This window comes from Sus scrofa, chromosome 1 (assembly GCF_000003025.6).
Source record: "Sus scrofa isolate TJ Tabasco breed Duroc chromosome 1, Sscrofa11.1, whole genome shotgun sequence".
Lineage (NCBI taxonomy): Eukaryota > Metazoa > Chordata > Mammalia > Artiodactyla > Suidae > Sus > Sus scrofa.
This window is the reverse complement of record NC_010443.5, coordinates 226,025,233-226,049,816: the sequence shown is the minus strand read 5'-3', so window position 1 is coordinate 226,049,816 and position 24,584 is coordinate 226,025,233. Positions and strand designations below refer to the sequence as shown.

Here is a 24,584-nt window from a genome sequence, read left to right as displayed (position 1 = left end):
GTAGCTTTTCTGGGCTGCAGGGGGTCCTGCCTGGAGCTAGCAGTCCTATGCAGCTGATCTGTGAGAACTCAGCACCCCCTGGGGTCTTGGGCGGCTAGCTGGGCCACTGCCAACCCAATAGGGTCCTCCCCAGGGCAGCCCGACTCAGAAAGACTGTCCGAGAATTAGGCAGATCTTTTCAAGGCCTGGCTAGGCTTGATCTAGCTTTTCTGGGCTGCAGGCCTTTTCTCAGGGGCTGGTGCTGTTTGGTGCTGCTCTGCGGGGGTGTAGCCCCTCCAAAGGGCAAGCAGGCCTATGCAGGGACAGCCCCTGCGGTGGTAGACTTCAGGCAGTTGTTGAGGCCAACCCTCCTGGATGGCAGGCAGCCTCAGGTCCGCCGAGTGCATAGGGGGTGGTGGGGGTGGGGGGGAGGGGATGAACTGGGAAGCACAGCTTTCTGCTAGCTAGAGGGCCAGTAAGCTTGCTGTTGTGTGGGGAGTATTCTATGGGGACCCACCCCTCCTTCCCTCCTCTCCCTAGCATGGGCGGGTGCAGATGAGGCTCTTCTCCCAGGTTCCCTCTGATGTGGCTTTCCACTCCCCCGCCCCTAGAATATTGCTCCCTTCCCCTGCGACAGCTTTGCTTTCTAGTCTCCCAGGCAGTCTCTGCCCTGTCAAACTTGACAGACCGGTTTCTATACCTCCCAAGCAGTCTCCGCTCCACCCCGCCCCCCAGCCCTTTCCTGGGGACTAACCTCCAGAGCCGAGGTCTTGGTGCCCAGCCCCCACCCTGGCGTCTCAATTTTTGGTGACTGTGCCCATAGTTTAGACGGTCCCTTCAGTTCTCGATCTGCTTTTCAGAACTCCAACTTACTGCTACACTCTTCTCTGCATCTGGAGATTCCTCTGGTTCGTTTGATCTTTCCCCCCACCCCCCCGAGTAGGTGACTTTCCAGGGTGCAGGATCCCTTTCTCCTCTGCAGTTTCCTTTCGGGAGCGCCTGTCCCGTTCGGATTCACCTTCTGCCACTCTCCTCTTTTCTCTTGTTTTACCTAGTAATGTCACAAACTTCTTGCCATTATTGGAGTTTAGGTTCTTCTGCCAGCGATTGGTTGCTGTTCTGTGTGAGTCATTTATCCTACAGATGTGTTTTTTTTTGTTGTGTTTGTGCGAGAGGGCGAGCGTGTCCCCCTACTCTTCCGCCATCTTGTCTCCTTGGGCTTAATTTTTTAAACAAAAAAAAAAATTTCCAGGCTTTCAAGATTAAAAGACTGCTAAGCATTGATGATTTTAACAATTAAACTGGTTATTTAAAAATACATATTTTTAATTTGTTTTCCTAAACTGTTTTCTTAGGGTCATATACTAGGTTTTGAACCTTTTATGGGATAAAGATCTCTTTAGAAATCTCATGAAAACCACCCGGGCCCCTCCCTAGGAAAAAAATATTTATAGACTCTTAAACTATTGTACACAATTTTAGTTGGTTTTCAATCCCTCTGAAACCTAGGGATTAATAAAATCAGGTCAGATCAAAAAACTCTTAAACAGATTTCAATTCCTCTAAGAATTTCCTCTCCCAAGAGTGACTACACTGAATGCATGAGTTTTCCATACCCTACAACTCTTACCAAAAATCAAGATTTTAGTCAACTTTAATGCCAAATAGTTACATATAATATAATCAGTGAATTTTTTTTTCTTAGGGCCACGCCCACAGCATATAGAAGTTCCCATGCTAGGGGTCGAATAGAAGCTGTAGCTGACAGCCTATGCCACAGCCACAGCCAAGCAGGATCCAAACCACATCTGTGATCTACACTACAGCTCATGGCAATGCCAGCTCCCCAACTCACTGAGCGAGGCCGGGAACTGAACCCAAATCCTCATGTATGCTTGTCAAGTTTGTTACCACTGTGCCACCACGGGAATTCCCATAATCAGTGATATTTTTTAAAAAAATTATTTTTTTTGCCTAGACAGTTTAAAATGTATGTACTTAAAGGTTTATTTCAGTGGTTAAAAATGTTTATTCCACTTATTCTACTCCTTTTTTTAATCCTTGTTGCTATAAGTAGCAAAATTAAAATGTTATATGATATATTGTAAAAAGATCCCATAAGGTTTTGGTTTTTAAAATACTATAGTGAGGTGTGGCTTGGTCATTTTGCTGTACAATGGAAATTGACAGAATGCTGTAAATCAACTATAATAATAAAAATTAAATTAAAAAATAAAATAAAATACTACAGTGATATGGAACTGAAAAAAAAAAGGAGCATGATGACATGTAGTTGACACTGTAGGTTGGCAGGCATCTCTAAGATCATTTAAATTCCCCCATTGCTTGTCCCCATTACTTACAGAGATTTACATACTTCAAATGGGCTAATGTTTTTGAAAAATAATCAAAAATAATGAGTCCTACATCACTCTACCATTTTATGCTTTGCAAATAGAATTTATGTACATTATCATATTTGTCTTTCTCAAAAACTTAACAAGAGGTCGAGGTAGTTAATTTATTATTTACTTTTCCCAGATGGGGAAGCTGAAGGGTAAATTTATGAAGTCATTTGCTGGACATGATCCAGAAGTAAACCACAGGCATGGGTCAAGGGCTTAGATTTTCTGACTTCATGCTGGTGACCAAGCTAGGACACCACGAGATATGTTGAACCATGTAAAGTGCTTTTTTTTTGGGGGGGGGGTCTTTTCTAGGGCATATGGAGGTTCCCAGGCTAGGGGTCTAATTAGAGCTATAGCTGCCAGCCTACACCACAGCCACAGCAATGAAGGATCAGAGCCACGTCTGCAACCTACATCACAGCTCATCGAGACGCCGGATCCTTAACTCACTGAGCAAGGCCAGGGATTAAACCTGCAACCTCATGGTTCCTAGTCAGATTTGTTAACCACTGAGCCACTACGGGAACTCCTAAATGCCTTTTTTGTAGGTCAAAAGGGTTGAAATCAGACATTTCCAATGGTTTAACCTGCCTAGTGGAAAAAATTATTAACTTAAGATGTCATCACCCCTCTTTGCACTGGCACTGAGCGAAGGGCAGGCCTCAAATAAAACTGACCCACTTGATGGAAAAAGTTTTGAATGGAGGTTTATCACTGGTTGTATCTGTTGACAACCTCCCAAAGAAGGGAACTCTAGCTGGACAAGCAAACCTGGAACTTATAGCATGTGAAATTGGCAAGAAAGGAAGTGGAATACTAAAAGGAATAAGTAAGCATATCAAAGACAAACTCTGCTAACAACACATTTTTACTACGAGAGGGCTCTGATAGCTATAAAATGTTCCATGTACAGCTCCATCCTTTGTTTATAGAAAAAAAAAAGTGTATATACTTACAAAAATTCTTCCTTTTTCATGGAGGCTATGTTTTTGAACTACTTTATCTTTGAGAGGCAACCTCAACGTATAATTTTCAAGGAAGGAAAGAGCAGAGGAAGGAAGGGCCTAAAACCAAGGTGACCAACCATCCTGGTTTGCCAGGGACTGATTGGGTTTCCAGGACACAAGACTTTCAGTGCTAAAACTCCTGGGTGAACAAAGTTAGTCACCTTATCTTAAAAACCTCAAAGTATTTCCTTGGATATACATCTAATTTTCTTTCAAATTTCCCTATTAATTAACCAAAAAAATTAGACATTTTCCTCCCTTTTATGGATGAAGCTGCTGAGACAAACAGTATGGATAAGATGACAAAGTCCATCAGTTGCCTAGTTGATTTTAGTCCTCAATTTCCCTTGATTTGAGTCATGTCTCTGGTAAAACCACTCATGTTTATTCCAAGAATGTATTTGTTTAGGGTGGGAAGGAGTGAGGAAAGGGATGATAAATGATTTTGTACAAATCATTTTTATCTCATCAATTGTTTTTCTATCAGCCTTGCCCCCAGGGCTAGGAGTAGTGTAGGAGTCCTAAATCGCTCTGAAGCTGTCTTACCATACAGGCCAAGGAGCTTAAACCACTTGCCAATCAGGTGATAAAGCACCAAAGGTCCCCTGCCAGAAGGAGGGACCAAAGCCAGGCTTGTTTGGTTGGCATAACATGAATGAGTCTGAGAGGAAGTCACCATGGCGGTGCTCTCTGTAGCTATCCTAAATGGCATCTTTGAGCTAATTCAAAAAAGTTGCCATTTCCTCTAGAGTTGCACTATCCAATATTTTTGCCACCAGCAATAAGTGGTTACTGAGCACTTGAATTATTACTTGTGTTAAATATACACAAGATTTCAAAGCCTCAGTACCAAAAAAACCCAGAATATTTCAATAATATTTTCAGATTATGTGTTGAAGAAATACTTTAGATATACTGAATTTGTTCTACAATGTATGTGTTTAAAATGGCTACTAGAAAATTTTAAATTATGTATGTACCTTCTCTTATATTCCTTTGCATAATGCTGTTCTAGATGCTTTAAATTCATCTGCCAAAAAATTAGTATAATAAATGCACAAATCTATTAATGTACAACTGCATAACTATATATCACTGCCCCACTGCTAGGGATATCATGTAATTTCATCACCTCACATTCTGGCTTTGGTTCTTCAATAAGCCTATGAATTATAAACCTAATAAAAGGGTTAACACTTGTCAATCACCACATGCTAGTCATGTTTAAGTGCTTTGTATGTATTAATTCAGTTTCACCATAAGGTAGAGGTCCTTCCCTGAAATGAAGCAAAAGACCAATTCACCTTGTGCATAGTTTAGTAAAAGGGTGGAGAGTCTGAGATATTTCAAGACTTCTCCTAAACTGGTTCAGAAAATTAGCTAAAGGATAAATTATTTACAGGCTTAAATGTCTGTGCCAGGTTTCTGCAGTGTCTTGAAGTGGCGTTTTACAAATATGTTTCAGACAGGGGGAAAATAAGCTGCAGTTTCATTAGTTCCCCAATGAAATTCTTTCCCATGCTCTAATAAATCCTCTTCCAAGACAAACCATGATTATACAGTTAATCATGACAGTCTCTTTGGGAACCATTTGTTTTGGCTGTCTTCCAGAGCTGAATTTTTTTTTTGGATGAGTGATTATTCTGTTTATTTATTTATTTTTTTAATGAAGAGAGAACAACAGATTCCACCTATTGAGCTTATTGTGCAAGTCACAAACCCCTCTGTACCAAAAAGAGGTCAGAAGCTGTTTCCCTATCTTGTTTGCAATATTGATTCACACCTCGAAATACAGAAAAAGCACAATTTTAAAATATGCTTAAATATAGCATAGGCAGCAAGCATCAGTGTGACCCAGTGAGATGATCAAAGGCCTCTGTGTTCAACCCTTTTGTTTGGGCAATATAATAGTCAAATATTAGTGTCAGTATTAAAACCACATTTTATCTCATATACTCTGCATTCTCTAAACATGAAACAAAAAAATTATCCAATTTTCAAATTAATTTTCCCATTTGATTCCAAAAATCATTGTTTGCTTCCCAAGAGACCAACAAAACTTACGCTTTAAGGACAACCAGAAAGCTGTATCCAATGCACATGATCCCCACTAGAAAATAGGAGAGTGGCAGTCTGAAATTCATCCATCCAATTGTTCGTTTATTGTCATAGTAGCCATAAAAGAGGACAGAATATTGAGCCAAGCCCTAAAGTCCAAAAACAAAGCCACTTAACAGATGCTGTGGAAAGCAACTCAAAGTAAAAAGATCAACTTTTAAGAGGAATAACAAAATGACATTAATTTTCAAACTTGGGAGATGGCTCTGACATGAGCCCTACTGTTTTGCTTCATGGAGTGGCTGTTTTAGCTGCCACATTGATTGACAGCCTCTTGGTTTACTTGAAATTCAGGGACTTCTAAATACACTACATTTTAGACCAAATATAGGCTTGCTCAGCTGTGGAGCCATTACCATGAAATTCCCATTGATTGAAACATCAAAACACACTTCATAGTATCATTAGATTTACAACTTTAAGAGCTTGCTTAATATTGGAAGAAGGATCTGAAACGTGCTTCCTCAAAGTGTCATGCCAAATTTCCACTTCCAATTACCTAAGCCACAGTTAGACTGGTCCTCTGTGAATCACAGAGCCATGTCTCAGATTACACTCAGCAAAAACAAGGAGCAGATAAGATGATATTGGAACCAAATGCACAACCGTCTATTTATCAGGACTATTATAGCATTCTCCCCTAACAAGCATGTTTATTCATGCAATTACATGCTCTTTCCCAAAAATTATCTGCCAGGGTTGGAATCATCATCTTTCAAAGCCACCTGAGTATAACTGCTCTCTGTACACAGAACTGGCATGTTTTGATGCTGCTTCCCTTATAATAGTCTTCATCTTTATCTCCTCTCATTCAGTGTTTTACACTCTTTCTTTGGAAGCATTGTTTTTCTATTACTATATATCTACTTTCCCAGTTTCTCTGACTTCATCTCTCGGGCAATAACCTAAAACAATAACTATTATGCTTTGTGAAGTAAGAAGATAATTGCGGTAATAATATCAACAATTTGTTGTGGGGTTTTTTTGTTTTGTTTTTGTGTTTTTTGTTTTTTGCTTTTTATGGCCACACCCATGGCATACAGAAATTCCCAGGCTAGGGACTGAATTGGAGCTGCAGCTGCCAGCCACTGCCACAGCAACAGTAACACGGGACTAGCCACGTCTGAAACCTACCCCACAGCTAACGGCAATGCCAGATCCTTACCCACTGAGTGAGGCCAGGATAGAACCCACATCCTCATGGATACTAGTCAGGTTCATTTCTGCTGAGCCACAAGGGGTACTCCAAGATGCTGCATTCTTTAATATCAGTTTTAACAATAAAGGTGACAGGCTGACCTCATCTCTAACTCTTTGTCTTATTTCTGGTGAACTCACATCCTAGTTCAAGAAGGTGCTATATACCATAACTACCCCATCCAAAAAAGGCTGAATAGCTACTAGCTGTATGCCTACTTTACAGATGAAGAAACTGAGCTTTAGAGATATTAACTAACTTGTCCATGTTCACCTAGCTAGGAAGTAGCAGAGATTGGGTCTGTCTAATTCAAATCCATATACTTAACCACTGTGCTATAATGCTTTGCCTATCCTTTCCTTGCCTACCAGGCCCTGTATCATACTAATGTCATATCTACCCAGTCAAACAAACAAACAAACAAACAAAAAAAAAAACCTGGAACCACTCTGCATGGATCCAGAATGGTGCCAGGACCTCTTAGAAAGGACCTGGACACCACTATTGAAAGATTTCCAAGGGCTTCATCTCTACATACATAAACATTACAACCTGAAATTTTTTCTCTAATTTATAATGGCAGTATTGGGATTAAAATACACCTCCAAAATAACATAAAAGGGAAATGTAAACATATAACAAACATCTGGTGAGCTTGTTAGGTTAGCACAATAGCTACTGGGGCAGCTAATTCATCTGGTGTATGTACCATTCAGCATATGTTCAATGACTGGCACTTCATAAATATTAGATCACAACCAAAGGGGGAAAGGGTCCGTTTTTGGAATCCTGATTATTTTGCAAAGGTTTCTTCAGTTAACCTATTTCTACATATACATCGATTATATGAAAGAAAGAGGAGGTACTGTTGAAGCACACAATTTTTAAGAGCTTTCTCCAATCCATCTCAGTAGCATATCGAGGGTGGCTTTAAACACTTCGAAAGGCTTAAAAGAGGAATGCCTCTTCCCCACTCCCGGTGGGCCCACCACACGCCACGCATCTTTCCCTTTCTCTTAAAACTCCAACAGCAGACATCTGGAAGTGACAAAAATAGAAGCAACTCCTGGCTTAGCCAAAGTTCCATTCGGTTTCCATGTCAGCACACATGGCTTTCCTTGTGGGAGCACTCTCCCATCCCAAATCTGTGACAGAGAAACCACATTCGGAGCCAAGTTTCAAATGAGCACAGAAAATTCCTGTCCAACTCTGGGCTCCATGCTTGCAAATTGTCTATTAAGACACTAATTTCTGTCTGAATGCTGCAGCTGGTCTAGTCCTTAGTCATTGACACACATCCATGAGAATGTTTTGATGATGCGGTCACTAGGAATCAACTCATGTATTTATTTACCTAACTAGCTTTTATTGAGAACTTATTTGCCAAATACTGTACATAGATGGAGTGGAAGACTGAATTACAGAGGCCCCTAAAAAAGTTCTGCGTTCAAATAGCCCCTTTACAAGTAGGTATCACCTGAAATTATATTAGAATTCCATCCCTTTGGTGTTTCTCACTACAAATAAATATTCACTGTGAAAGACAACATTCTACCTCCAGGATGATAAATGAGTTTCATCATCCTTAGTAAGCCCTTTTAGTTTGTGGTAACTGTCAAGCCATTATTTTGAAAAAAAAAAAATATATAAAGTCAAAATTAGAAAGGAAGCCATAATTTCTGAACCATGCCTGCTGAAGGGGAAGTGGTACCACATAATTGGACTATATTTCACTTTTCTCTGAGTTATTATCATTTATACCTTAGTGTTAAGGGAAGTTTCAAGTGTGATAAAAGATAAAGAATTACATCACCTAACTGATACAGAAGTTCCCTTGTAGCTCAGAGGGTTATGGATCCGGTATTGTCACTGCTGTGGCACAGGTTCAATTCCTGGCTCAGGAACTTCCACATGCCATGGGGACAGCCAAAAAGAAAAACAAAAATCTGATCCAGTGGAGATACAAGAGAGAAGCAAGGACTGAGATGGCTAACAACACCCAAAACAAACCTCAAGAACAGCAGGCAGCCTGACCCTTTTGCAGTATACACTGAGTCCAGCCCCTGGCCACCCACCTTCTCTCCAACTAGACTCACCAAGCTTCTACCTCATGCTTTGCTCACCTTTGAGTTTCTTTTTCTTTTGCTCCAACAGAGATCTAGAGTTATAATACTGATGTTATATGGTTCTTGGCTAGGAAGTATGTCAATTACAGCAAAGAAGCTGGGCTGAGTCTTCACAGATCTTCTTATTTTTAATAGAGGAAATGAACTTCTACCTGTCTATGTTACCCTGGCTCTCAAAAAGCTGTCAAGTAGACAATTTCTTTTGGTGCCCATCCATGCATCACAGGCTCAGGGCAGTTGTCTAATATCATACATACATAAAGTATGTGGTAGGTTAAAAATCCAGGTCTGTCTAAAATTCCATGACTGAGTTCTTTTCATTATGCTCCACTGCCTTTTTAACCATGCTCACTTCCGTAAAGAAAACTTCCATTTGCCTTTTGCGCCATGATCCACAACTGTCACTAATGGTGGGGAATTCTAGACCCTATGCTCAAAGTCCATTACACATTGCAGTCCACTTGGATGTTTCACAGGAACCTTGAACTCAGTACATTTTAAAAGTTTCCCAAAACTTGTTTGTTCCTCCTGTCTCAGGAAATGATCCTCACCCTGGCCAGAAACTTGGATATTTTCATTATCTTCCCATTTTCACCCATAAGGCACATGCAGTCACTTGCTAAATCCTGTAGTTTATGCCTCATCCCCATATCTGATACCAATCCCTTCTCTGTACATAACTGCCATTTACAGGCCTGTCTTCCTCCACCTTATACCAACAAACCCATTCCATACTCACAAGAATCTTCTAAAGGATAACTCTGACCATATTTCCATCCTGCTTCAAAACTTTATGTTCTACATTGCCTAGAGAATAAGCTCTGACTCTTAAGCATAAAGAATCCAACTGTCCTCCATGATTATACCCTTGTTTTTTTTGTTTGTTTGTTTTTTGTCTTTTTGCCCTTTCTTGGGCCGCTCCTTGGCATATGAAGGTTCCCAGGCTAGGGGTCTAGTCGAAGCTGTAGCCACCGGCCTACGCCAGAGCCATAGCAATGCAGGATCCGAGACGCGTCTGCAACCTACACCACAGGTCACAGCAGCGCTGGATCCTTAACCCACTGAGCAAGGCCAGGGATCGAACCCGCAACCTCATGGTTCCTAGTCGGATTCGTTAACCACTGAGCCATGACAGGAACTCCATATACACTTGTTTTTGTATGACGCACTCATCTTCCGCCTCTCTAATCTCTCCCTGAATACCAGCTTTGCTGAATCACTTATGGGTACTGAGTGCATAGCACCATTTACTGTCTCCATATCTTTGTGCATATTGATCCCTCTGCTTATAATACAGCTCCCAGTTATCTTCCCCATTTCAGAACCTAGCTTGTTCCTACTCTTCCTTTAAAACTAGTTCAAGATACCTCTGTAAAGACTTTACTAACCTCTATACCAGAGACAGTTGTTATGGGGAAATGCATGGTCATTTCCTTCAGTTGCACAGAGCTCCACTAAATGAAATACATCCCATACCTTCTCTAGCTCTTCACTCACTCCACCCCAGGGAAGGTATAGTGACTTTTCTGATTGGTAAATGAAACTAACTGGGCTTGCCTTTCAAACAAATTATTTTGAACTCAGATGAGAAACAGAGTTATTGTTTACTGGATCTTCTCAGAACTCTAGTAAACTTCAACACCAACTCCTCCCTTCATCATGCTTCCATGTGCCTAGGACATATATATTTTTAGCTGGAGATTGTCACATCATATGGCAATTGTTTGTTTGCACATCCAGTTAGACCATAAGATCCCTGTAGACAGGGAACATATATCAATTACTTTTGTATTCCCAGCATCTCATATTCAGTTTATGTTTGCAGCATGACTAAGTGAACAGAGAAACTGCTTCTAGTAGTCATTAGCAATCCTCAGTTAGATTAAGCTTCTTCAAATTATCATCCAAGCCACCCTTTTCTATTATTCTCCTATTACCAGTTTTAATAGAACAGAGTAAATCATTCAAGAGTGTAACATGAAAATAACAATATTATATCAGGATTAAATAAATCAAAACACCAAGAAAGTATTTGACAAAACTATTTAATTTTTCCTACTAATTGCTAAAGCTCTTACAAAATGAAACAATCTAAGTGCTATAAAACGAGATGCTATGTGTGATTTCCTCCCACACAGAAAAAGAGGGGAAATTTACAAGGTAGAAATTAAAAGGACTCTGTTACAGGGCTTTGTTGTTAAATGTAAATCTGCCTAGTAGTTCTTTAAAGTTATGACATGTGAATTCATACATGAAAAGAGATATTCGTTGTTACCTAGGCATAGACTGTATTGGAAAGACCTTAGTATTGTCTATTCAAAAAAGGATTGTTTTCATTTTTTGTTTGTTTTTGTTTGTTTGTCTTTGTTTTGGCCAGACCTATGGCAAATGGAAGTTCCTGAGCCAGAGATCAAATCTGAACAATAGCTTCGACTCAAGCTGCTGCAAAAAAACAGAGAAAACTCCAAATCCTTAAGTCAGTAAGTCACCAGGGAACTCCATATATGTCTTTTTAAAATCAAACCTAAGGAGCCTATTGAATCAAAAAGACTTGCACTGGACATTAAGGAAGTGAAGCAAATATGAGAGCCAGGGATGAACAGCCCTTAGGTACTGCCAATCCCAGCACTATGTACCTGAGCAATGCCTGCCTCTGTTCAGGGAAGTCTTTAAAGAAGTCTCATTATGGTAAGAGGCTCCTCACCTCTTCCAATCTCAGGATCTCCATTCCAGGGATGGACATGGGAATCTACAAGAGGCTTAGAAGCTTGACTTGAGGCCATTCTTTTGCCCTCACTGAGGAGTTATTCATGACCTAGGAGTTCAATTTCTGCTGAGTCAGCCTTGGGCTAGGCTGAGATAATAGATTTGGCAAAGAGGCCATGCTCTGAAGCTTGCTGAAACTCAATAACAACAATTTAGCAGCCATGTACATGTGCTGCTCAGATCTCCTCCAAAAGACAGTGAAATGGGTAGCGTGAATCAAAAGATACAAACTCCTAGTTATAAATAAGTTATGGGGATATAACATAAGCAAGGCACTATAGTTAATAATGCTGTATTGCATATCTGAAAGCCGCTAAAAGAGTTGTGGACAAAGCTGCCTGCCATTTCAGTAAATAGAGGATGTTTCAGCCATCGAAACATTAGCCACTGCAGCCACCCCAACAGTACACCAGGAAGGAGGAAAAAAAGGATCCTGGTCCTAGAAGGTAAGATGCAGATCAAAAGAATAATTTCAGTCAGTCCAGACTCTTGTGTCTTCCCATACAGAGAAAAGCACAAAAATTATTAACTTGAGATGTCTGGTTTTTGTGATTAGCAGTGATCTTTCTACGTTCCACCAAATGGGTTTGTTTTGTTTTTTTTTCAGCAAAGATTCCTATATATCCTGACTCCTCCCTTACCTTTTGGAACAATCCCTCAGAGCTATCTGAGAAGCTGCCACCCCAGGTTATAGTACTCAGTGAAGCTGCCAAATAAAATGTAATCTCAATTTTTTAGGTTGTACATTGTTTTCAGCAGACAGAATAAATCTTAAAAGTTCTTATGAAAAGAAAAAAAAATTCTGTAACTATGTATGGTGACATGTTAACTAGACTTATTGCAGTGGCCATTTTGTAAATATATACAAATATCAAATCATTATATAACATAATATAATGTTATATATCATTATACAACATAATATAATGTTGTATGTCAATTTTTCCTCAATTAAAAAAAAGGGGAGCTCCCTAAAAACAAAGATGCATTTTAACTACTGAAATATTCCTAAAGAAAAGATATATCATTATGTATGCAAATCACAAAAATTTTTCTTCTAAATATGGCCAGTATATTAAGAGATGAAGGAACTGAAAAGAACTGAGACTACCTGAGAGAGGTCACTCTTACTTTGGAAGATCACTACTTAAAAGAACTGCTGATGTGGATAAAATAAGAACTGAATTGCTGTTTGTTATTATTTAAACTGTCTCTGGAGTTCTCTTGCAAATCTCTGGGTTAAGGACCAGACATTGTTACTGCCGTAGCTCAGGTCGCTGCTGTAACATGGGTTCAATTCCTGGCCTGGGAACTTCTGCATGCCTTGGAAAACAAAAACAAAAACAAAAACAAACAATGAAAAACCAACCAACCAAAAATAAAAACATTTAGACTGTCTCTGACAGTCTCCTCTGAGGACAGACCTTAAGAATGCCATCTGGCAAAAGTGGGTACAAGGAATCTTAAGAACGAGATCTGGCAGAAGTGGGTACTTGGAATGACCTGTTAGAGTAAAACAATTTTACATTCAAATCAACCACATTTTAGTCTGAATTTCAGTGCCTCCTTTAATTATCCATACTTGGGAAACTAACTAACCTCTCTGAGTCCTAATTCCCTCAATTATAAAAAGATTATTAATCTTCATCTTGAAGGGTTGTTATGAAGATAAAATTTAGTGTATGTGCCTGCTTAACACGTAACAGTTAACTCTCCTCTCCTGCCCCTTCTAAGACTTCCTAACCACCTCCCACATCTATGACAACCAGCAGAAAAGAGGAGGCAAAGTTGACTCACCACCACTGATCTCCATATGCAATGTTCAAAATGCCCTCAAGCTGGAGAGCTAAATGCATTTCCCTTTACTCACAACCAAAATCTTTACCCATATGATCTCATTGTCTGATATCAGCTCAAACTCATTCCAAATTCCCCCTCAGTTCCTCCCCTCCTTACAAGAATATCAAAGCTTTATAGTCTCTTCTTCTTTATCATTCCTACATCATTCTTGTGTCTCCAAGTAGCTTGCCTACAGACATCCTCTTACTGACTTAAACTCATTCTTCTAATTCTATTGCTTTAAATAATAGTATTTTATCCAATTTGATTCTTAGCATGCATATTAGACAATATCCCTATTTCTTAACTATTTTAATAAAATATATTTTCCTCCTGTTCAGTAAGACCCATCACTGGGTACTCAATAAAAAAATTAAAAATATGGTGCTTTATAAATGGTGATTTTTGAAAAGCCATAAGACTGGCTAACTCTGCGTATATCAAATGGTACTTGTCAGCTATTAATTAAAGGGAATTTGGATGAGTTATGATACATGCTTATGGGTGACAGAGCACTGAGCTCCAAGGCAATACTTCCAGGGGGGTCCAGAGAGAAGTTCCAAGGTTCTAACATGGAACTCAGCTGAGAAGCAGCTCCTCGAAACCTCACCACGTTCATCCTAAAGGTTTTCTGATCCTTCCTGTCCTATAGGCCCTTCTACCACAAGAGGTCATGCTTGCATCTATTTTACAGTGTTTGATAAATTGATTCTGCTTCTCTTCAGCTGAATCTGTAAGGCATTGCTTAGCTAAGCTGGTATATTAATCTTCTAAGATGCAAAAAGCAGACAAACAAACAAACAAGCAAAAAATCCCTCATGTTCCAATTAGACCATGTAGGTACCAGTCATCTCTACTCTAGGCCTGAAACATGTCTTATTCTCCTGGCATTTCTGGGCTCTTTAGAAGTCCAGAATTCTAGGTGGAGGGGGAGGGAGTGGGATGGACTGGAAATCTGGGGTTAATAGATGCAAACTATTGCATTTGGAAAGGATAAGTAATGAGATTCTGCTATATAGCACTGGGAACTATATCTAGTCACTTGTGATGGAGCATAGTAGAAGATAATGTGAGAAAAAGAATGTATATATGTTCAAAAAAAAGTACAGAATTCTGAGTTTCCAGGGATCTCAAGGACATCTAGTCAATGGTTGCCTCCGTGGTGTCACGACAGATGGAATACTGGGCTGTCCACTTAGATCGTCTTATAATACAGCATGGGCACTGCTATGAGGTAATTGTTCAGAGGATCAAGCAAAGAAGGCAAGGGTAAATACTGAACCTTCCCATTTGAAAAGCTAATTTAGGAATTTCATGTTTATTATGAAAAGGGAAAATGGGACCCAACTGCTCCCCTTGTGAACTACTGCATTAAATGGAGTCAGTCTATGTTCCACAAACTGTCAGTGAGAAGACTGTTGAAAATTATGACAGGAAAATTACTAATGTGATACAAAACATAGAAAGAATGCCAAATTAGGAGGCTTTTATTAGCCATAAGATTTAAAACATGCTTCTGTGACTCAAAGTTTCCCTAACTTTATTTTTTATTTTTATTTTTTTATTTTTTTGTCTTTTTTTTTCTAGGGCCGCTCCTACAGCATATGGAGGTTCCCAGGCCAGAGGTCAATCAGAGCTGTAGCCACCGGCCTACACCAGAGCCACAGCAACACGGGATCTGAGCCTCATCTGCAACCTACACCACAGCTCATGGCAACGCCAGATCCCCAACCCACTGAGCAAGGGCAGGGATCGAACCCGCAACCTCATGGTTCCTAGTCGGATTCATTAACCACTGTGCAACAACAGGAACTCCTCCCTAACTTTAAAATGTGGGACATGGGATTGATCTCTATGGGTACTTCTACATCTAAAACTCTATTTGTGATAACTTGTCAATCAAGTGATCACAGTATGAAGAAAAATTAAGAAATAGGTGAATAATATCATGTCAGTGACTATTTTCCTTAACCTTTTTAATCATCTCTCATTGGAGTTCCTGTTGTGGCACAGAGGAAACGAATCCAAATAGGAACTGTGAGGTTGCAGGTTCAATCCCTGGCCTCGCTCAGTGGGTTAAGGATCTGGTGTTGCTGTGAGCTGTGGTGTAAGTCACAGACACGGCTCAGATCTGACATTGCTGTGGCTCTGGTGTAGGCTGGCCGCAACAGCTCCGATTAGACCCCTAGCCTGGGAACCTCCATATGCCATGGGTCTGACCCTAAAAAGACGAAAAAATTAAAAAATTGAAAAAAATCATCTCTCATTGCCTTTAGAATCATTTTCAGGCCAGCCTAGAGTTATAAAGGAAAATGAAAATCATAAGATACTCCAGTTTCCATCTTCCTCTATCCACTATGAATAATATTTCGCCAAACTGCATATGAGAGAGCAGTTGAGGGCAATAATTAAGTCTTGGTGAGCACACTTATCACCCAAACCTTTCCTCTAGTTTTCTCCTATATTCATCTCCTAGACTCTCTACTCCTCCCCTTAGCAGCTCTCAGTGCCACCTTCTTCTTTGTCTTTCTCAAATAATCAATACCTTCAAAACCTCAATTGGACATTTTTTTTTTTTTTGCAAACGTTTTATCTCTGTCAGTTGACAAATTTATAAGTATAAAAACTTCAAAAGTAAACATTTAAAAGTCAAAAGGCCTTAAGTTCATATTTTAAATTCTCCCTTTGGAGCTCCCGTCGTGGCGCAGTGGTTAATGAATCCGACTAGGAACCATGAGGTTGCGGGTTCGATCCCTGCCCTTGCTCAGTGGGTTAACGATCTGGCGTTGCCATGAGCTGTGGTGTAGGTTGCAGAGGCGGCTCGGATCTTGCATTGCTGTGACTCTGACGTAGGCTGGCAGCTACAGCTCAGATTAGACCCCTAGCCTGGGAACCTCCATATGCTGCTGGAACGGCCCAAGAAATGGCAAAAAGACAAAAAATAAATAAGTAAATAAATAAATTCTTCCTTTATCTGGCAAGACTAAAACATCAAAAAATGTCAATAATATTATTAGTTTTTGTTCTTATTAACTAAACTGGAAGGTTATTATTTTGCTAATCAGAGAGAGAGAGGAGAAATAAAAATAGTTTTGGGGTACACAGTAATAAATTATTTTAAATATAAATGGTGGGGGGGGGGAGACAGAGATGAAAGAAGCAGAAATGATACAAAGGAGAAAAGAAAGATAAGAAGTAAACTCTAACTCAGAAGCCATCTGTCTCTGAAACCCAAACACTAGCAAAATTAACAACTGGCTTCCTCAGAACTCTCCAGTATGTTTTTTTTTTTTTTTTTCTCCGTTTTACTCAATGAAGAACACACTGTATACTAGCTATCTATGTATCTTTCTTCTACTGTCATGACTACCTTGAGGTCAAGAACCATGTCACATTTATCTCTGTAAAACCAGTGCATGTTTATATCCAATAAATACATGCTGAAATGAAATGAAAATTCCAACTGACAGGTCTGATTTAAAATTCCTAAGACCACAAAGTCGGGGCGGCCACTCCACCTTATGTTTATTCTATAGCTGCCAGGTTTACTTAGAGACTGGGAACCTTTCCTAAAGTTTACATTTGCTGCTACTGTTCACATAGATTAATTTCTTTGGCTCTTATCTCAATGCTCTACAAATCTTCCCCCTTGCTCAGGATTCCCAGTCAACAAGATTCATTAAGCCTCTCTCATTTCAGTATTATATTAAGGGCTTCAAAGAAGATGTAGCAGATGTGGTCCTCTCTACAAAGCTCACAATTTAGACAGGTTGAAGGTAGAATTCAAAACATCTGTGAAACATGCCTACTAATACTATAAACATAAAGGCTATTGTTTTTCTCTCCCTCCTTCTTTCCCAATCTACATAAAATTTTATTCACATTTGCTTCTCTTTAAAAACTCCTTGAATTATCAATTTCCCAATCTCTACCATGCTACTTTTTCAACCTATACATTTCCAAACATCTCTAATCTATTCACCATTTTTAAAAGAATGTGTGGAATTGAATAGCTGTCAGACTTGGATCATACTCCAAAATGATTTTCCAATGGGCAGAAATTAGTCCCTGCCATTATGATAATCCTCTCCAGAGCAGCTCGAAAGGTAATATTCAGTTCAGTGCCATAATGGAATAATGCACATTTGGGTACCATGATACAGATTTTCATATAATATAGAAGTTAAAATTTAATGTTTAGTATTTACTATTTAGCTTACTTTAGTAATGACTATTCAGTAATGCTAAATAGACTTGTTTAAGAAGTGAAGAAGTTAATGTGAAATATCAAAGCCCAAAGAATCCAACAAGATTTTTCAAAGAGCACATTTGCAGACTCCATTGTCCTTTTCCAAAGCCAGAGATAATAATATTCATGTTAAGTCTTTGAACTCTGAGCTCACCCTCATTCAATATCTATCTTCCCATTTAATCATATTATCATATTCCCAAATCCTATTCACTTCTTTCTTTCTTTCATTTTTTTAAAGGGGACAGAGACATCTCTCTTAAGACCTTCATCTAGACCTAGAAGGTCTTCATGCCATGGAGTTTCAGAATATAGAAAAATCTGTCCTCTTAGGAGCACAGCTGTGTAGAAACACTTACATTGAAGTCATACAACACACCAAAGTTGGCTGCTGATGCCTCTTCAGCTCTGGGAACTGTTTTCCTAGGTAAACTGCCATATGGCAAACCCCAGAGGTACTACATGGAGAAACAAAGAAAGCAAGCAGTTAACAACTAGAAACAAAGTCTGAGCCACACATGTGATCACAAATGGTTTTATTTAAAAGCACTTGAGAAACTTTTTCATTGGGACTCTGTGAGTCTCCATGTGGGGTCCCATTTTCTGGGAATTGACTACTAAATCCAGAGTTAAGAACAAAGGGAACACTAAAGACCCTACATTCTGACTTTAGCAGACCGCCAGCAATGGGGCCAACCACATTCCCCAGAGGCTTGCTGAGAACCCCACTACCCTTCATTACCTCCAAAGTGGTCTCATTTAGGAGGTCTGGAAAGGAGAGAGGTGGCCTTTGGGGACGGTAGTGCTCAAGAAAACTATACTCCCTCCATCTTCAGATGGAAATAACCCTCGGGGGTGAGGGTGGAGGGAGAAGAGGAGCAGAATCACTCATACAATTAGAGGGTGTCAACTAGGAGTGAAGACAGCACCAACTGTGACATGTACTTCACACTGATTCAGGTTTACTTCCCTGATCTTGTACTATCAGATTAGAAGAGATGTTATTAAGGGTGGAGCCAGCCAGTGATGGAGCAAGGGTGGGGTCATACCAAGAGCATTGGTAAGAACCAGAAAAAATATTCCTCTAGCCCCAGGGCAGGCATGTGGTTGGCCATGTAGATGCTGCTTCTTATGTGACAGGAAAACATCCCTTTCTTGGGGCTGGGGCTGGGGCAGGAGGATGAATGTGAATGAAAATCTGGGTGCAGAGCTTGACAGGGCAAGGGCTGTAAATCAGCCCCTGCCCCTGCTCTTCAAACAATCTGCATCACTTCTACAGCAGCCTCGCATCCCCTCTGGCTTCCTGAGACCATACAGAACAGAGGGTGAGTTCTACTGAGGCTATTTTGCCCTAAACTTGGAGGCCGCAGTAAACAAAGAAGATTGGGGTCTCCAGTTTGTGCAGGGTCACAGGAACTTTGGGCAAAAAAGGCAAATGCAGCAGAAGAATGCCATGTGAGGCTGCTCAGTGGAGGCAGCTGAAAAATGTAGCACTGTTGCTGGGAGGTGATCAATCCTGGCCTCTGATGGTTCTGTAAACTTAGCATGCAGGAAGGCCATCCTCTTTTGTACTTTTTCTGGAGTTAGTAATCAATGCCCAGAAAACAGAAATCAATGCCCCTCAATACCTAACACAACCTGTAAAAAAGCATCAAAAACCAATACATTTTCCTATTCTAGGACTATATCTAGTGGAACACACATTAGCTCCCTCCAGTACATATTAGGCATTCTGCAATTTCCTATGGTTGGAATGAATTAGCTACAACCTTTCATTTCTTCCACATGAAGGCAGCACCCTGTGTGGGAAAGGATAAATGAAGCTGATAAAACTCCCTATACACCCTGCATCTGACACTGAGGAGTGTCATAGTCACTGGTAATAGGGTTTCAGGTTTCCTAAGAGAGAGGAGCAAAAACAAAGCTGAGGTTAATTTGAAAGAGATGAAATACGTACATTCCATTGCACTGCCTGAAAGTTTTTACCTATGACCTTAGAAGTCTTAGGACTTTGGATCTATGTCCACTGTCTTCTATGACCAGAGAGCACAGAACACTTAGAATTACCTCAGAGATTACAAATTATCTCAGAGACCACAAAACTCTAAAGTAAGGGTGCAAAGCCTTCTTGCAAAGAATTTTAGGTCCTCATCCCAGATCAGCTTAAACAAACAAACAAACAAAAAACCTCACTTGAGATATTAGCTAAGTCCAATAAGCATTGTGTGATTCAGTTTCCAATTTTTTTTTTTTTTTTTTTTGCCATTTCTTGGGCCACTCCTGTGGCATATGGAGGTTCCGAGGCTAGAGGTCTAATCAGAGCTGTAGCCGCTGGCCTACACCAGAGCCACAGCAACACGGGATCTGAGCCGCGTCTGCAACTTACACCATAGCTCACGGCAACACCAGATCCTTAACCCACTGAGCAAGGGCAGGGATTGATCCCACAACCTCATGGTTCCTAGTCAGATTGGTTAACCACTGAGCCAAGACAGGAACTCCCTACATTTTTTAAAATGGAGGAAGAAAAACTTTTTTTCCTATAGTCTACCTCATACATTTGTTGTGAGGTTTAGTAAGTAAAAGAAGTGAAGGTGCTATGCACTGTTAAAAGCTAAAACTCATTATGCACACAAGGCACTATTAGTAGTATTATGCTTGTGGAGCAGCTTGATACAAAAGCTGGCTCTGATTTGAAAGCATGGGGATAAAAAGCCACTCAAAACAATGAATTTTGGCTGTTGTTAATACTGTATTGAATAAATTGCTTTAAAATACTGATAATATGAAAAGATCCTTTGTAGGTTAAATAAAGCCTAACTCAACTCCTAGGTGGTAAGCATCCAAAGCAGTCTGTCTTTTAACTCTTTTTTTTTTTTTTTAGCATCTAATTGACATTTATAGCATATTTCGTACAATAGCAGCAGAATATACATCCTCTTCAAGTGTTCATGGAACACAGAATAGACCATATCCTGGGCCATAAAACAAACATGAACAAATTTAAAGGATTATAATCATATACAGTGTGTTATCTGACCATATGGGAATCAAACTAGAAATGAATAACAGGAAAATATCTAAACACTTGGAAATTAAACAACATACTTCTAAATAAACCATTGATCAATGATAAATAAAAATACATCGAACCTGAATGAAATAAAAATACAACACATCAAAATTCATGGGACACAGATAAAACAATGCTGAGAGGAAAATTCTAGCAAAACTGACAAAGAAAAAAAGAGACAAGGCACAATTTATCCATATCATGAGTGAAACCAAGAATATCTCTACAGATCATAGAGCTTCAAAATGATAAGGGAATATCACAAACAACTCTACAGACATAAATTTGGCAACTTGGATGACATGGACCAAGTCCTAGAAGTATGAACTTCCACAACCATTCAATATAAAGTGAATAATTTGAGTATCAATATAACTATAAAATAATTGAATTTTTAATTAAAATATCCTCCCAGTGTATCTCTAGGTCCAGTAGTTTTACTGGAGAAACTTATCAAATATTTAAATAATAATTAACACCAACTTTATATGATCTCTTTCAGAAAATAAAAGAAGGGAGAACACTTTCCAATTCTCTTTATGAGGCCAGTTTATTCTGATGCCAAAACTAGACAAAGACAGTCATGAAATAAAACTAAAGTCAAATATTCCTCATGAACATAAATGCCAAAATTTTTTTTTTGCTCTTGTGCTTTCCTTTATTCTGCTCTTCCTCAAACTAAAAATCATGGTTCTTTCTAAACCTGCCATGTCTTTTAACTCTTATGGGTAAGTCCACAACCTCAGTCTTGCTTCTTGGTCTTAGTTGATTGCATCTTCCCCCTCCCCCTACCCCAGCTCAGGGCTTGGCTGTCTTCTTCAATCCAGACCCAGTATCTGCTGTATTCTCCTCACTGGCCTTGGTCCCAAGAGATCCACGCCACCCCATTCCATATAAGGCAGGGGGGATGGAGAGGTAATCTTATTTTATACCTGGAAAAATTTGCTCACTTTCTATTTCTTTAGATAAAAAAACAGGGGTTTGAGGACCGATCTTTTGCTGATTTGAATATACACCTTGTTTCTGGATATCAAGGAGGCACTACTACTCCCAGAAAGGAAGAGGCAGTCTTTTCCAACCCCAATTCCCATTGGATGATAAAACTGTAGCTCACTGGATCCTCGGAACAGAGCTTCCATGCCTGCCTGCTTGCACCTCTCATAAGCATCCTATCTTAATAAATCTGTTTCTTGTCTATCAAAAAAAAAAAAAGCTAGATAACTTGAGTTGCATTAAGTAGTATCTCTTTCAAAGCAAACCTGGCAAAATAAATACATGCAACTCACAAGGTGTCAAAGTCTTACTCTTGAGCAATTAATATTTGGGCACAGGGACCACCTTGGGAATCTGATGAATCTATGAACTTTCCACAGAAAAATGTGGACACACACATAACATTTTATAAATGATTTCAGAAGGCTCATGTACCCTATGGAACAAAGATTAGGATCTTTGATTCATAAGTACCATTTTGAAGATTAACCTTGTTACAAATAAGAATGTAGGTAGCCAGCTAGTCATTCTACTCTTAAAGAAAAGAGCTTTTCTAATAGAATGATTGCAGAAGAAGCTTGTTTCAGCTTTTTTCATAAACTGGAAGTCAGAATCTTACCTCTGGTAACATGATAAGGCTGAATGTCAGGATAAAGAGAACCATATTTACTCCATACATCCACCTCAAAAAGAGGAAGTATGAAGCCACTGATGAGCCAAACTGACCTATATAAAATAAAAATTTGAAAGAGAGCTCAATACAAAACAAGATAAGAGCAATGTCTTGGTGCCTTCTAAAATAAGTCTTTGCATTGCAACATACTGGTTATTTTCACATTTAAAGTTTCTAGAATTCTTCTTTTTCTATCCAGAAAGAGAAAATGTTAACATAATGGAAGTTATGTAGAACTAGATATAGTTATGTAGAATGACTATAGTGCCATTCTATACAATGACTACATCTTTAGAGCTTATGCAAGAGAAAGCTGCCTTTTGCATAGCACCCAGAACTGCTATTTGAAGAATCCATCTTATCCTTTGAGTTAACAGAGTTAAGTGACCAAATGTACATAAAGTGGTTAACAAGTTCAAGCTCATACTGCTTACCACACAACAGGCCAATAAATCAAGAGATGAATTGTTGGGGCAAGAAAAAATGACTTCAGAAGCTGGCAGACCAAGAAGGTGGTGGACTCATGTCCCAAAGAACCATCTTGCCTGAGTTACAATTCAGGCTTCTTTTATACTAAAAGGGAAGGGAGAAAGTCAAACAGTTCTTGGTTCTGGTCAGCCTCCAGAAGGGATGTCTTAATTTCTTTCTTTCTGCAGTCATTAACAAGTGGGCCTGGTTAGGATGTTTCCTGTGAGCTACACAAAGGTATTTTGGCTTAATGCTTATTACCTGGGAGGCAGGGTTCCCAGAGATGGACCATTATGTTTAATTTAATTTTATTGGCAATATCCCTGTAGTGATTAACTTGTAATAGAATACAAAGTTTCTTCCCTATTACAGTAACTACAATGTTTGGCCAGTAGTTAGCTAACATAATCATAGTTATTGCACTTCTTCTTCCTTTTCTCAAGCAACAATGCTTTTCTCAAAAAAGTTACATCTTTTATGCATAGTTATCCTATAGTCCATCCTGTGTTGTTCTTCTGCATAAATGGCATTTCACAGGTACAGTGTAGAAGCTGAAGGCCATTCATTCACTCTCCACATATTTAAAGTATCTTCTGTCCAGAATTATCTTAGATGTGAAACACAGTATCAGAAACAGAGTTGCTATCATAATACAACTTACATTTTAGTGAGATGTGGAAACAAAAAAATATGCAATAATTTTAAAAGAAATAAATACACATTATAATATATATTATAATACATATATACATATTATATGTATGTTTACTATTATATGCAATATTACATACCATCTATTATATCCATATATTATGTGTACTATATAGTATATATATATGTATGATGTATAGGTAAGTGTATAATATATACATAGAATGTGTTATATATTATATATGTATTATATAAAAATTTTAAAATCATATTATTATAAAATTATATATAATAATTTAGTCAGGTCCTAGGGGGAAGAAGTTAAAATATTAAGAGAGATTGCTTTAGATAGGTCAATGAAGATATACCAGAAAACGTAACATTTGAGCAGAGATCCAAAGTTGAAGGTATGGGCAGCAATGGCCAGAGCTGATAAAGAGCAGCTCAAGTAGAGGAAAGAACAGAAACAAATATTGCGAAGGTGGCAAGAGCTCAAGATAACTGAGGAACAAAACTAAGCTGTGTGGCTGAAGGACAAAGAAAAAGGAAAGTAGTGATGGATGCAGATGAAGAAAGAAGCCAAACCATAGTGCATAGGGTCTCTTAAGAAAAGGCAAAAAGTGAGGATTTAATTTTAAATGCTATGAAAGTCATAGACAAGTCTTAAGTAGTGACGATGGGGCAGGGGAACTTGACCTCTAAACACCCACTTCAGCTTTGGAGAATGAGTTGGGAGGGGATTGACAAGAGTGTGCTGTCAACTCACACCCCCCAACCAAGGGAAAACTGAAGTGATCTGTCCAATTCTTATTGAGTGAGAAAAAGAAAAATAATCAAAGGCATTCTCTTAAATCAGAGAATGAAAGAGGAAGAAAAAAATTGGAATTTGAGTCTCAGGTTGAGATTTTATAGATTAAGTCAATGTTCTTTGATAATAACTTAAAGTTCGACATCAAATTGCTAGTTGCTAGTTTTTACAATCTTCCAATTTTCTTTTTTTTTTTTTTTTTTTTTTTTTGTCTTTTTGCCATTTCTT

At 39.0% G+C, this 24,584-nt stretch overlaps 1 protein-coding gene across 7 annotated transcripts in view; it reads right to left on the bottom strand.

The window, feature by feature from the left end:
* The window catches only part of TMC1 (transmembrane channel like 1), a 396,445-nt gene that overhangs the window by 61,229 nt on the left and 310,632 nt on the right, over positions 1 to 24,584 (bottom strand). For all 7 annotated transcript variants that reach the window (XM_021064884.1, XM_021064871.1, XM_021064852.1 and 4 more), the window contains 3 exons: positions 22,376 to 22,482; positions 18,050 to 18,148; positions 5,459 to 5,601 (listed from right to left, as the gene is read on the bottom strand). In XM_021064884.1, the coding sequence (XP_020920543.1) occupies positions 5,459 to 5,601; positions 18,050 to 18,148; positions 22,376 to 22,482 (349 nt within the window). The remainder of the gene's footprint in view (positions 1 to 5,458; positions 5,602 to 18,049; positions 18,149 to 22,375; positions 22,483 to 24,584) is intronic.